This window comes from Protopterus annectens, chromosome 5.part1 (genome assembly GCF_019279795.1).
Source record: "Protopterus annectens isolate FY-2018-M chromosome 5.part1, PAN1.0, whole genome shotgun sequence".
NCBI classification, from domain to species: domain Eukaryota; kingdom Metazoa; phylum Chordata; order Ceratodontiformes; family Protopteridae; genus Protopterus; species Protopterus annectens.
Window position 1 is genome coordinate 281,561,535 of NC_056736.1, and position 15,881 is coordinate 281,577,415.

At 40.2% G+C, this 15,881-nt stretch overlaps 1 protein-coding gene across 2 annotated transcripts in view; it reads right to left on the reverse strand.

The window, feature by feature from the left end:
- Nucleotides 1-15,881, reverse strand: part of CRYZL1 (crystallin zeta like 1) — a 951,914-nt gene that overhangs the window by 50,598 nt on the left and 885,435 nt on the right. For both annotated transcript variants that reach the window (XM_044072955.1, XM_044072954.1), the window contains one exon: nucleotides 10,302-10,347. In XM_044072955.1, coding sequence (XP_043928890.1) covers nucleotides 10,302-10,347 — 46 coding nt within the window. The remainder of the gene's footprint in view (nucleotides 1-10,301; nucleotides 10,348-15,881) is intronic.

A 15,881-nucleotide genomic window follows, 5' to 3' on the forward strand; every position in this document is an offset into this window, starting at 1 on the left:
TCTCTTTGAACTGGTTCTCTAGTTATCTATCTAACAGAAACCAAGCTGTAAAATGGAAAAAAGCTACCTCCTCTTTCCTTAGTACCCCTACAGGAGTTCCACAAGGCTCCATACTTGGTCCTCTTCTCTTCAATATTTTTATTAACGACTTCCACAAATCAATCCCATACTCTAGCATCATCCAATATGCAGATGATTCAACTATCATCTGTTCTGCCTCTTCTATCACTACGCTACAAAAACTTACTCAAGATGCCTTTTCTTCCACAGAGCAATGGATGCTAAGTAATCATCTAGCCCTCAATGCTACCAAGACCAAACTAATGTTATTTACTCCTTCTAGAGTCACTCCTCCCGACCTGAATACATTCTTAATTACTAGTCAAAACAACTCACCTCTTGAAATAGTGTCAGAGACCAAACTACTTGGGGTCCAAATCGACAACCAACTCAAATTTAATTCTCACCTGCAAATAAACATCAAAAAAACACATCAAAAACTTGGCATGCTTTATAGACAGAATGCCTACCTCACATCTGCCACTAAAATCTCTCTCTCTACTTCCTTCCTTATCCCCTCTCTTCTCTATGGCGCCCCACTACTAACTAATCTTCAGTCCTTGTTAAAAAAACAGCTTACCTCCTGCTATAACAAAATTGCAAAATTCGCCACCAGCCATAACTCCTCCACTCACCACTGTTTATCCCTCCATAAACTAAAATGGCTAGAACTTCCCAACCAACTTACACTCAACTAACTCTAGCCCATAAGCTTATTCTAAACCCCTCCCTCTGTCCCTCCCTTTCCTCTGCCTTTAAAATGCACCTACCTAACAGAGTTCTAAGGTCAAATAATCAAAATCTACTAGAAGTGCACAAACCTACTCATCCCCAGGCAAAGCCTTCTGTCCTTCAGCCTCGCTCGCCTCTGGAACTCCCTACCCCCACTCATCCGCACCACCTCCAACCACTCTACCTTCAAAAAGTCTCTTTTCTTACATCTAGCATCACAGTGGGAATGCTCATGCTCCCACCCTACATAACTAACTCTACTCATAGTCCTCCAATATCTCATCCTACTTTATGTAGCTACTATGTTTGTTCTCTAATCTGTACTAATGCTTAACATTTGTTCTATTACTAGTATTTTTCTTCTCAATGTATTAACTGTTATGACTGCTACTGTATATTTGATAAGTTTTCACTTGTATCCTGTCTACATTGTATTAATAACTCTCTGTACCTACATTTTCTCTGTCAAATGTTGAATGTACATTTTGTTTTTGGAGCTTTTCTCCCCAGGACTCCATTGAAAACGGGTTCTTTATGGCCCAATGGACTATCCTGGTAAACCAACTGCAATAAATAAATAAATAAATAATCTTTAGCCTTAAGAAAATTGTACTGGCTACGTTTAAATAAAACTAAATTATTCACTGGTCTAGTAAATGCATTAAACTGTTTAGTTACCAGAAAAGCTGCTCTCTCTTATTCACTTCCAATAAGTTCAAATGTTTTTATAAACTGGTTGCCCTTACACCTTTTAATTTTAAGCTTCTCTCAGTAAACACTATTAAGACCTCTCAATTTATTGCCTTCACCTTTAGTTACCTTGTTTCCATCATAACATAAGAACAAAATGTACAGCTGTCCACAGTTCCAGATTTCTCAACTGGCAGTGAACATTTATTTGCTTAATGAAAACTATTTATTACACTCTGGTCTCTTGTTTTAAAAACCCACTTGCATTCACAAAAAAAATATTATTTGATTAAACTAAGGACATTAATACAGACATTCACCTATGCAAAACTATAAGAAAACATTTAAAATCTACACAAAATTAGTGAAGGTTTACAACTTATCACTGGCCCAAAAGCTGAACATTACAACCTGTTGATTTAAGTATGCTTTTGTCCAGCCTTTCTTCTCTTTTTACACTGTAATGCCTACATTTTTAAAACTAAAAAACAAAGAGATAAAAAAACACATTTACTTTAGTATCTTTTCACATACAACAATCACTGAAAATACTTTGCTATGTAATGTGCAATTTATACCATAACATGTTTTAGACAAGTACTGTTAAGTATAACATTGTTTTACTTCGTTACTTTTCCCCCTTTCTCCTTCTTATTTCCCTTTTTGTTGTTCTTCCAAACATTAATGACATGAAGTAGGTCATATGCCCATTAGTCCCCCAAAAAGTTTAACAAAGTCATCCAATCCTTCTGAGCCACTTTGTCTTGTAAAGCCATATTTCACAAATGTGCTTAATACTTTATAATCTCACATTTATTCACTGATTTCAGTGTTGCTCGACTTCTTCCTGTTTATCTTCATCTCCCAACCCCAGACTGGTTCAAGTCCAAGGTACTCCTGGATTTTCTAGTCTACTCCTGTGCTTTTTTTTTTTTTTTTTTTTACACTCCCCATTATTTTCCTTTGGAACACTGGAAAGGGTTTCATTGGCAAAGTCTCTCCACAAACCTTTCCATCAGAAGAATGAGAAGAAGAGCCCCCCCCCCCAACTGAAATTAAGATGTTGGTCTATGTACAGCCATCTTAGAAGTTCCACAGTGTTGTGAATTTGATCTTGAATGGCTTTATGATCACAGGGTGTGAAATAAAAAAAAAACTATACATACCTTGTTGTGTGCTTACCTGGCAAAAGACTTTCAGATGAGAGGAAAAATGATGCAAGAAATGGCACAGTGGGTAAGAAACTGCTAAGTCATGCTTTTTAATATGTGAAAGTGCAAGACTATTCCAGAGGTAAGGAAATACATTCTGGGGCAAGGATATGTTGCGTTTAGGGCACACTTGTCCTTTAACTACCTGTCTGACTACTGCAAAACACCCGCTACTATATAACTCATATAGCCCTTACAAGCAGTGAGCAACAAGATTAAGACTTGACCAAACATGTTCAAGGTTGGTCTGCATCATTGGGAATGAAAACATATTCAGAGAAGGCTACAGACATATCTACAATATATATAATTAAGTTATTTACACAGCAGCTAAAACAAGAAGGAAGGGGTTCAATGCTTTGCAATGTAGGTAAGGATACCATACCTAGGGCCAGCCCAGGATACAAACATATTTCCAGGTAAAAATTTCAAAGCATGCAAACAAAATAGTGGAGCATCTGGGTTTGGTCATAATGTTGGGTAGCTTCCTTATCTGAAATTATCAGATGTTGACATCATAAGCATCATCAAGCAAAATAGATTAACCATTTTGACTTTTACTATATACACATGCTACATATGAGGATAGGTAATACACAGCATATTCAACAATACAGTAGACATGTATACCAAACAACACATAATGCAATCTGAGATAAATGAAGAAAATGCTGCATTTTGCACCAGAGAAGACAATATACCCTTACATGTCTCTTATCAAAAGAGAAAGTATTTTCAACTGTTCTAGAATAAAATGACATTTTCTATAGTGGGCATGCAAAACACCATGAATGAAACAACTAAAGTTCATCATAACATCACTTTAACATGCAAACTGCCAGAAAAATCCTATCTATCCTTTGATGTTCTTCATGTTTCACTGTCGTAGTCATCATCTGTGGGTTATCCCTGCTGCGGTAGCCCTTGGCCAGCCTGAATACCAGAGTCAATTTTTTTTTGTGTTGGCTGCCGTCGCCTGTAGTCTGATGTCAGGTCATCAGTGCTATAAAGCAAGGCAGCCATTGTCATTACATCAGTTGTTCTTGCCATGGAGCCTGTAGCAGAAGCAGTTCACATGAGCGTCAGTCGGTCAATACTAGAAGTTGAATTTCAGCTGAAAACGTCTAAAGCTAAGTACCCTGTTGGGTATTTTTTTCTTGCACTAACCAATGACCAAAAAAGTTAATTGTCTCACCTATGGAAAGCAGATCCCACACTGAGACTTCCATTCTTACTGCATCACTTATTTAGGCCCAGACCATGACGTTCCCCGTTGCTGGTTCTGTGCCCTCTTTAATGCAAGGACCGTTCACTGTACAGCTCTTTCTGTAGATAGTTATTTTCATGTTCCATCTTCACATTCTGATATGATGTCCGTCAACCAACAATCTGTGGACATTCGGAAAAAATGTAGAGCTAAAGATAGAGACAGACTACACAAGGTTAAGCCTTCCGACAATGCTACTGCTAAGCAGGTCATCAGTTCTCTGGAATTCAGAGAGGTTCTTTTGCAGCCCCTGATGCCTGATTCGACATCTACACAGGGCTCTACCGAGACACTTTCAGAGTCTGGTAAGTCGCAGAAATCTTCTTCATCTTCCGAGCCTTTGGCTGTCTCTGCCTCAGTTGGGTCCGGAGCCACGATGCAAGCAGTGGTTTCCAACGAGGCCTTTCGCACTACTGAATCTAGACAAAAAACGATATCTTTGCATCTGACTACTGTTTCTCTCAGACCGACAGATTCTCTCAGGCCTAGAAGCCAGGTCACTCCTAGGAAATCTTCTTCTAGCCACCATCTTGCTACTGCTCCACCACCCCAAGCACAAATGCTTAAAATGGCAGAGGATCTCATCTCCCTTATCCGGGGTAGTCAGGCCACAAATTCTAAAATGAAAAGGCACCCTTTTCCAGAAATTATGACAAAACAGGATTCTGAGGAATCTGACTATTCAGTATTTGAAGAGGAACAGCATCCCTTAACTGCTTATGAGGATTCAGATGCAGAAGAATCCATCCCTTTTGCCTCCCCCTCCAGAGGACCTTTCCTTTGGGGAAACCCTTTACTCCCTCAGGGAACATTTCCAATGGGAATCTCAGGACTTCCCACAGTCTAAGAAAAGACGTGGATAGTTTCTGGACTTGCCCCAGCTCAGACCCCTGGCCACCCCCCCCCCTATTTTAGAAGTGGTGGATGATGTATTCAATGAATCCAGCTTAGCCCCTGACGCCCTCCTTCCTGCTCCCAGTAAACCTGACAGGTACCACAGAGTACCGGATTCTCACAGATACCTGTACAGAAAACCTGCTGCAGACTCAGAGGTCATTACACAGGGACCTAAAGGAGCTAAGACGAGTTCTGCCAAGAATCCTCTTCCTTATGACAAGGACTCTAGAGCTCTGGACAGATGGGGTAAAAATGTATACACCTCTTTAACCTTAGCTATCAGAGCACTCCATTGTCAGTTCCATATGTTAAAATATCAACACCACCCTTTGGAACTATTAAAACAGAAGATTGCTACCGTTCCTGACTGTGCCAATTCAAAAAAGTTAGCAGATTTACTGCACTCTGCTTGTCAAGTGCCAAACACTCATTACAATGTGGATATGATGCCCTTGAAGCCTCTAGCAGGGCAGCAGTGACAGGATCTATTATTAAGAGACATGCATGGCTGAAGGAACAACCTCTCCCTGATCATGTCAAGTCTAAACTTATTGATGCACCCCTAGATAAGGAGCGCTTGTTTGGGGAAAAAGCAGAAGAGGTGCTTAAAAAGATGGAAGACAAAGCAAAATCTATGCAAACAGTAAAAGATTTCTTTCAGGTTCAACCTCCCAGATTCAGCAGGAACTTTCCCTCTAAGCACTGGGCCTTCCCTTCACCTAGTAAACAGGGCCAAGGTAAGCCCCGCAGGGACAGACCATCCAGGCCCCTATCCCAGGGCCAGCAGAGAAGCAAACAATGGACCACTTCTGTCTCTAAGGCAGGGAATTCTAAGCCAACCTTCTATGGCAAACACTTACAATGACTCCCCCTCCCCCCTCTGCCCTCCCTTCACTCATCAAAAACTAGGAGGAAGGCTCCCCTCTTCAAAGACAATTGGCTTTCTGTAACAAAGGACCAAAGGGTCTTAAAAATAATTTTTCAGGGATACAAATTTTCTTTCAGTGAACTCACAATTCCAAGAAGGCACCCAGACCTACCTCCAAATCTATGGGCAGAGGCACTGAAACAGGTCCAAACTCTCCTATCCCAGGGGGTAGTAGAACCTGTCCCCTCAGATCAATCAGGCAAAGGCTTTTATTCCAGACTATTCATTGTTCCCAGAAAAGAGGGCACTTGGCACCCCATCCTGGATCTATCCATTCTGAATACCTCCCTGGTGGTCCCCAGATTCAAAATGCTAACTTTGCAGCAGCTGCTGCCTATGCTAATAAAAAATGCCTGGCTAGTGACCCTAGACCTAAAAGATGCCGACCTCCACATCCCCATCAGGGAATTGTACAGGAAATTCCTGCGCTTCAGAGCAGGCTCATAACACTTTCAGTTCTCTGTGCTGCCCTTTGGCTTATCTACTGCTCCCAAAGTATTCACCAAATGCTTGTCCCCAGCCATAGCATTCTGCAGACAGAGAAGTATACAGATTTACCCTTACCTGGACGACTGCCACATTCAGGCAGAGTGCAAAGAAAAGCTGCTCCAGGACCTTCTCCTTGTCAAATCACTCCTAACCTCCCTAGGGTTCACCATCAATGAGAAGAAATCAAAGCAAAACCCCCACCAGGAAGATCATTTTTTTGGGAGCTGTGCTAGACACAGCATCTCAAATAGCCTTCCTATTCCCAGAAAAGCAAAGCTTCCTGCTTCTCTATTTTACCCAGCTGGCTTCCAGAAGTCACTTCACTGTAAGGAAGTTCCTGCAAGCCCTGGGATACATGGCATCCTGCATCCTTTTCATTCCTCTGGCCAGGCTTCACATGAGAAAACTTCAGTGGTATTTAAAGAACCTTTGGTGCCAGCACTCTCAGTCCCTAGAGACCTCTCTCCCCCTGATCTCATGTATAAGGGCCGAGTTTCTCTGGTGGGCAGAAGCCTGTGACAAGAACAAGGATCTTCCCTTCATACTCTGCCCTTCCAGTCAGACCATCACCACAGACGCCTCAGACATTGCTTGGGGCACTCACCTAGCAGGTAGGTGCACCCAAGGTCTTTGGGATGCCCAGCAACGTCACCTGCACATCAATCAGAAAGAAATGATGGCAGTACAAAAGGCTCTGATATCTTTCAAACCCCATCTCATGCCAGGGGTACCCCTTATAAAAACAGACAACACCACAGTAATGTGGTATATCAAGAAACAGGGGGGGGGACCCAATCTTACCCCTGTGCAGGTTAGACATGAGCCTCTGGCTTACAGCCACCTTCATGGGTCTACACCTAATTGCCCAATACCTACCAGGGGTCAACACCACCCTGGCAAACAACCTAAAGAGAAACTTACTGGACCCCCACGAATGGCAACCCCACAGGGAAATCTTTCTGCAAATCACTCAGGAGTGGGGGACTCTGGAAGTGGATCTCTTTGCCTCGCATTTCAACCACCAGCTACAAAAGTTCTGTACCAGGGAGCATTCACCTCCTAGCGTGGAAGGTGGATGCCTTGACCTTTCCCTGGAGCTCCCTCTTTGTGTATGCATTCCCTCCTCTGCCCTTAATCTCAAGGTACTGATCAAAATAAGGGAGGAGAGACTAAAAGCCATCCTCATTGCTCCAGATTGTCCGAGACAGCATTGGTACCCCTTACTGCACAGCCTGACCTTACAGCCCCCCAAGCAGCTTCCCTTGATCTCAGACCTCTTGACCCAGGTGAGGGGGAAGATACTGCACCTAGATTTACAGACTCTCAATCTTTCAGCATGGCTTATACTTTAAAAGCTAACAAGGAGTCCCTGTTAAGCAAACAGGTCATCACAGAGGCCAGAAGGCCCAGCACCAGAAAATCATATGAAGGGAAATGGAAAAGATTCTGCTCCTGGAACCAGTCCAAAGGGGCCAGTACCTCCCATCCTTCCATCCCTCTTATCTTGGATTACATAGCTGAGTTGTTCAATAGTGGCCTCTCTTTCACTTCTATTAAAATCCATGTCTCAGACATTTCTGCCCATTACGATTCAGACCCACCCCTCTTCTCTCATCCTTTGATTAAACAATTCCTCAGAGTGGCTTCTAATATCAGAACTCCCAGAAGGCCTCCTACACCACCCTGGGACCTGAATTATGTTCTTGAAAATCTAACCTTACCTCCTTTCGAACCTGCTGCTTCTACAGAAATGAAATACCTCTCCTGGAAGACTGCCTTCCTACAAGCTATCACCTCAGCCAGAAGGGTATCAGAACTTCAGGCTCTCATGGCTTTTGAGCCCGTCATCATTTTCCATACAGACAGGGTCTCCCTGAGGACTAACCCCTCCCACTCCTTTATGCCCAAGATGGTATCTGATGCGACCCTCAACCTACCTATCCACCTTCTTTCCCAACCTTCAAAACAAGGGGGAAAGAATTCTACACTCGCTAGATGTGCACAGACAACTCAGATACTATCTAGACTGTACTAAACCATTCAGAAAAACAGACCAACTACTGGTCAGCTTTGCCCCTGAGGCAGAGGGGAAGCCCATTTCCAAACAAACCATTTCCAAATGGATATCACACTATATCCATTTCTGCTACAGACTACATGGGAACCCCCCCCCCCCCAGTCTATCTGTATACCCATCTCATTAGGGAAGCATCTACTTCCACAGCCTTCCTCAGAGAAGTCCTCACCAGGGACATCTTGGAAGCTACCACCTGGACCACTGTCCAAAGACTCCAAACCTTTACAAAGCATTACCATCTACCTCTTTTTTCTAAGTCTAGGGCAGGGTTTGCCTCTGCAGTTCTGCAAGGCCTTCCTGACTCATGCCTAGGATTCTACCCAATAATTCCACCGCTCTCCTCAGCTTTGGGAATCCTCCCACAGGTGATGACTGCAACAGTGAAACACAAAGAACATAGTACAGTTGTGTACACTTACCATAAATGTAGATGTTCGAGTGTATTCACTGTTGGAGTCCTGGTTTCCCTCCCTCCAACCCCCATATAGCATCTTCCCCTATGAGGACATCAGCTTCCCATGGTGGCTTTTAGCCACCAGGACAACTTTTCCTTATTTCCTTGTGCTTCTGAAGGGTTACGGCAAGAAAAACTGACGTAATGACGTCGGCTGCCTTGCTTTATAGCACTGATGACCTGACAGTAAACTACAGGTGATGGCAGCTGATGCAAAAAAAAACTGACTCTGGTATTCGGGCCACCTGAGGGCTACCACAGCAGGGATAACCCACAGGTGATGACTGCAACAGTGAATACACTCGAACATCTACATTTATGGTAAGTGTACACAACTGTACTTTTTCCAAGGTACTACATGGGAGTTTGGCTCCACACTCTAATCTCTTTACAGACTATTTTCTGAGGTTGCACAAACTTAGAGAAGAGGGAGTAGTAGAAAAATATAAAAACAAAAATCTCCTTGTCTCTGACCTGTATTACGTACGAGGTTCCATTACAGTAACTGGGAAAAAACAATATCTTGTATATTGAGATGTCAACAACATGATAACTTGGTTAAGCAAGTTTATGCATCAACAACGCAGAACTCAACTAACTAATATGGTCCACTATAGCACTGAAACTACCTACATAAGACTATACAATCCATTAGCATTAAGAGAAATTGGATGAGGGGCTGAGTCATCTAGTGCATGCAGACTTAAAGAGAATGGACCGGACTCATGAACACCTATACTAAGTGTACATGACCTGTATTCAGAAACATCCTTACCTCATTTTTGAGCTGTCTATTCACTCAAAGATTTCACTAAGTATAGATGTAGTCTATACATCTTGGTAACCTTTATTAATCCCTCTCCATATTTAATACCACAAGCAAATCAGTAGGAAAACTAAAATTAGGAGAAAGAAGGTAGGAGTTACACTTGCATTTTCTATTCACTCAGAATGGTGTACACTTTGTGTAGGTGTTAATGAATCCAGCCTTATATCAAATTTAGTTGAGATGCTGAGTAATGAAGGAAGGGTTGAGCACAATCACTGACAGCTGCTTTAATGCACATATAACAGAGGGGAAGAAAAAACAACTTATGAATGCATCAAATAACAATGGTCTCTAGGCCAGACAAACAGACTTATTAGAGAATTATACCAAATCAAGAGGAAATCATCTTGGTTTAAACAAAAAGCAGTGAATATATACCTTATCAGATGGTATAAAGAACAGCAAGATAATCAATTACTTTAAATACAGATTACATAAATTTACGCAAAAAAAATGTATAGTCATTCATTTAAAGCCATTTGAGTTCTTAGTTTCTGACTATTAATTTGTCTGTTTGGATTCTGTACAACAGGGAAAATGCTTTCAAATTTATTATGTATATATCAACGCAGACAAAAATGCAAATACTATTTCTTTATTGAAAAGGATGAGACATTACATACACCTAGAATCAACAATGGTAGCACAAAATAAATGGATAAATTACCTGAAGATCCTGTTGGACAGTTTTTCCATTACATCCTTTAAAATATCTATCAGTGAGGTGAAGGTAAACAGCAAAATAAGTGAATAAAACATGACGCACAGTATCTGAAGCTTACGTTGGACAAGTCTGCTCAGTCAACAAAAACAAATGTCAGCATTAATCTTTAAGGAATACTCTCTCTTTCATCAAGAAATAAACAGGTATACAAGAATGTTATACAAAAGTGAATTAAAGAACGTCTTCATTAATACAGCAAACTAACAGAAAAAGAAAATGCTAAAAACAGCAGATCTTGGATATTATTTAAGTCAACATATAATACACATTCAATATTAGATGACAGTGTATCTATGGTAAGCTCTTAATACTGCTGTCTGGGGTTTCCCTTACTGACCATATATAAACAGTGGCTCTCTTGCTCCTCATTTCTTTCCAGTGAAAGGTTTTTATAGCTTGCTATCCAGAATGAAAACCAGAATCACTTAAAAAAAAAAACAATGACTTCTGATAAAAGTTCTCAATAAATGGAAAGTGTTGGGATGGAAATTGGAGGTGGGGAGGGTTGTGGGTAAAGGGACTAACCTGACTACTTTAAATAAAATTCTAATGTAATGATACTTCATAATTAACTTGCTCAGCAAGTTATTCACACAGAATTACATCAACTAGTGCATCTAAAATGCATGAGTGACTGCATCCTCTAAATTTCATTTTTTTTTGGCAAACAGGATTTTTTATTTGCCGTCTTCTCAATTAATGCCATATGTGTAACAGTTAAGAAAATAAGCATATACTAGAACTGGGCAAGGAAATTTGATAAATTAAGGATTTCAGGATGGATATTCAGAAGAATATCAGGGACAAAGGAAAAGGGGAGTGCTTATACTAACTATTAGAGGAGCATATACTGTAATATGAAAATGCCATAAACAAGCAATAATGTCCAACAGGGTGTGTATTATTGTGGAAATTAACACCTGCCCAGGGGTGCTCTGAAGCCCGCGGCAGAGGGTCTCTACACCCCTGGAAGGGCATTATTTCCACAATAACACACACCCTAGAGGGCATTATTAAGCTTAGAGAATGGGCTATTTGTAAAACTACTGTGTTTTCCTTACTTATTTATTTTATTACTATATTATTTTTATATATTTTTGATGTAAAATAGTTGCTCCACCTAATGTTTCAAACTTGCTTTAATATATGTTAATGGTGTTGGAGGAAGCATTTTACATCCAAAATATAACACTTAAAAAAATATCCAGGTATTTACTTAATTTTTTTGGTCCCTTATTCCTAAAATGTTTGGTTTGTTGCCAGTCGTTGGAGATTGAAGTTACTAAATAATGACATATGTTTCAGTTTCAGACTTTTCTTCCCTTCAGAAAATTCATGCTAACATAAATCCGTTTAATTAAGCAAGTCTGTAATTTTATAAGAGCAATAATTAGAATCTGTTCCTATTTTTGAACCTTTGTTTCCCCCTTTATTTTAGGCTTTATCCAGATTTCATCTGAAAGGTCCAGAAGTATGCAAACCTCTTTACGCTGCTGCTGCCAGTGGTCGAGCTCACTCACTTACACACACACCTCTGCTTCAGAAAATGCATGCTAACACAAATCTTAATATTCAAGTAACCTTGTGATTGTGTACCAGCAACATTTAAAATATGTTCCTATTTTGAGTCTTTGTCCCCATTTATTTTAGGCTTATCCAGATATGTTGAGCTTCAGAGGTTATGTAAACTTCTTGACTGCTGCCAAGAATCTCTCTCGCTTCACTCTCACTCTTCACTTTCTCTCTCACACACAAACACACACACAGTGTCTTCTGCTTTTATACATGCATTCATTCAGTCACACACGCAGACAGAAACACATATGCAGTCACTTTTTTCTCTCTCATTTATTATTTTACACTGGCTAAATATCAAAAGCTCTGCTTAGTGAGTGTAAAATAATAGCTAGCTCGAGCGATCTCTCTCACTCTCAGATACTCTCGCACACAAACACATACACACACGATTTTATTTTCTTTTTTTCTTTTACACTCACTAAACAGTAAACGTGCTGCTAAGCCAGAGTAAAATAATGGCGGCCGTAGTTTTCTTTCAGTCCAAGCTCCACAGCAGCTTGATATGCTAACGTGAAGCGGTAGACTAATTTTTCAGCAGGCATTATCTGTAGACTAATACCCTGCCCATTCTCTAAAAGCAATCAATGCAGGAAAATTGTGCAAGTAGTTAACTAATTCCCTCCAGGAGAGCTGTTTTGAGTGTGTACCTTTACCTCCCAGTGGGTGTGGCTTCAGCCTTTAAAAAATTAAGTTATCAACTTACAGTACTAACAAATAGTCACTGACAGAGGTCATATATCAATAGGTTCATAGGTTCATACTAGGCTATCTGCCCGAGGGCATATTGTGTTTGCCAACATGTATGCTTCAAGATAAAATATTCTGATACCTTGTATGTAGCATGGTTTTGGAATTATTAATGCAAATTTGAACAGGCAATATTTGACACCTAGAGGAGCAGTAGGAGGTAACTGCAGAAACGCCTCGAGACGTCACTCGGCTGTAATAATGGCCCAGTTCTGACTAGCAAATATGATAAAATTAATTTTCCACGTTTACAAAAACTGGGAAAACACTGTGCTGTGCATCCTTACAACTCTTTAGGATAGAAACCAGCTGACATGTTTACAATACTAGAAAGAAACAGTAAAAAAAAACGTTCTACCTGCTATAACTCCTCAAGCAAGATAAAATGTCTTAAAAGAACTAAGCTACACCCTTGCAATCATCCTTATTACTAGAACATAAAATGGTATGAATGTTTCTAGGAACAAGCAAGCCTAACAACTGTAAGGACATGCTCCACACATCATTTAAATCAAGCCCTAGAAGAATCAGTTTGAGTTTATTTCCAGTACCTCACAAGTTCTTTATACATTAAAAATTACTCAAATTTAATTTAATGAACTGACATGCAGTAAAATGACAAGGGATGTTGTTTACTTATAAATCTTTTCAGGCTTGCTAGTTGTTGCTGAAGCATCTACCAAGAGGAGAAAACGCTGAGAGAAGAAAAGGAGCCACTTTTGTGATTTTAAGTATTTTCTTCTGATTTTTTTGTTAAGTTTTACTGCTTTGCCGCCTACTTTTTGGCATTTTCCGGCTTGCTAAAGTTTATATCTGTAACAGTAACAGTACTTGGAACACATCTAGAGCCTGCTTACAGCATTTCCTGTGTTGCACTTAATTTAAAATAGTTTTTTTTTCTCTAAAAACTGCATTTTACCTGATTTTGGCCTAGCACTCAAGTGTGGGGTCATTTATTGCACTGCTGTGATTATTTTGCTGCTTGTGTAACTCTGCTACCTTTAAACTACAACCAAAAGAAAAAAAAAAACAAAAAAATCTTGCTTTTTTCCCACTTTCTGGAAGTTAAGAAAGTTTGGTTACAGATTTGCTGTTCTGAACTGTTTGGAAGTTTCTAGAAGGAAAGTGCCTGCTTGGGCTAAAGGGAAGTCTCTGTGTTCACCAGTGGGAGTGGTTAACACTGAACAGCCTGCCTGTCCCTGGAGGAGCGGTTACTACCTAGAAGCTGTAGTTTTATTGGCCATTTTGGGTCAATTCTAAACTCCTTGATCTCTCTCTCTTAAAACCTGGCTGCCTCGTGGTTATGGCGTCTTTTCAGGCTTGCTAGTTGTTGCTGAAGCACCTACCAAAAGGAGAAAACGCTGAGAGAAGAAAAGGAGCCACTTTTGTGATTTTAAGTATTTTCTTCTGATTTTTTGTTAAGTTTTACTGCTTTGCTGCCTACTTTTTGGCATTTTCCGGTTTGCTAATGTTTATATCTGCAACAGTACTTGGAACACATCTAGAGCCTGTTTACTGCATTTCCTGTGTTGCACTTAATTTAAAATCGTTTTTTTCTCTAAAAACTGCATTTTACCTGATTCTGGCCTAACACTCAAGTGTGGGGTCATTTATTGCACTGTTGTGATTATTTTGCTGCTTGTGTATCTCTGCTACCTTTAAACTACAACAAAAAGAAAAAAAAAATCTTGCTTTTTTTCCCACTTTCTGAAAGTTAAGAAAGTTTAGTTACAGATTTGCTGTTCTGAACTATTTGGAAGTTTCTAGAAGGCCAGTGCTTGCTTGGGCTAAAGGGAAGTCTCTGTGTTCACCGGTGAGAGTGGTTAACACTGAACAGCCTGCCTGTCCCTGGAGGAGTGGTTACTACCTAGAAGCTGTAGTTTTATTGGCCATTTTGGGTCAATTCTAAACTGCTTGATCTCTCTCTCTTAAAACCAGGCTGCCTCATGGTTTTGGCGTCTTTTCAGGCTTGCTAGTTGTTGCTGAAGCACCTACAAAGAGGAGAAGACACTGAGAGAAGAAAAGGAGCCACTTTTGTGATTTTAAGTATTTTCTTCTGATTATTTGTTAAGTTTTACTGCTTTGCCACCTACTTTTTGGCATTTTCCGGTTTGCTAAAGTTTATATCTGTAACAGTACTTGGAACACATCTAGAGCCTGTTTACTGCATTTCCTGTGTTGCACATTTAAAATTGATTTTATTTTGTCTGTAAAAACTGCATTTTACCTGATTTTGGCCTAGCACTGAAGTGTGGGGTCATTTATTGCACTGTTGTGATTATTTTGCTGCTTGTGTATCTCTGCTACCTTTAAACTACAACAAAAAGAAAAAAAAATCTTGCTTTTTTCCCACTTTCTGAAAGTTAAGAAAATTCAGTTACAGATTTGCTATTCTGAACTATTTGGAAGTTTCTAGAAGGCCAGTGCTTGCTTAGGCTAAAGGGAAGTCTCTGTGTTCACCAGTGGGAGTGGTTAACACTGAACAGCCTGCCTGTCCCTGGAGGAGTGGTTGCTACCTAGAAGCTGTAATTTTATTGGCCATTTTGGGTCAATTCTAAACTTCTTAATCTCTCTCTCTTAAAACCAGGCTGCCTCATGGTTTTGGCGTCTTTTCAGGCTTGCTAGTTGTTGCTGAAGCACCTACCAAGAGGAGAAAACGCTGAGAGAAGAAAAGGAGCCACTTTTGTGATTTTAAGTATTTTCTTCTGATTTTTTGTTAAGTTTTACTGCTTTGCCGCCTACTTTTGGCATTTTCCGGCTTGCTAAAGTTTATATCTGTAACAGTAACAGTACTTGGAACACATCTAGAGCCTGTTTACTGCATTTCCTGTGTTGCACTTAATTTAAAATCGTTTTTTTCTCTAAAAACTGCATTTTACCTGATTTTGGCCTAGCACTCAAGTGTGGGGTCATTTATTGCACTGTTGTGATTATTTTGCTGCTTGTGTATCTCTGCTACCTTTAAACTACAACAAAAAGAAAAAAAAATCTTGCTTTTTTCCCCACTTTCTGAAAGTTAAGAAAGTTCAGTTACAGATTTGCTGTTCTGAACTATTTGGAAGTTTCTAGAAGGCCAGTGCTTGCTTGGGCTAAAGGGAAGTCTCTGTGTTTACCAGTGGGAGTGGTTAACACTGAACAGCCTGCCTGTCCCTGGAGGAGTGGTTACTACCTAGAAGCTGTAATTTTATTGGCCATTTT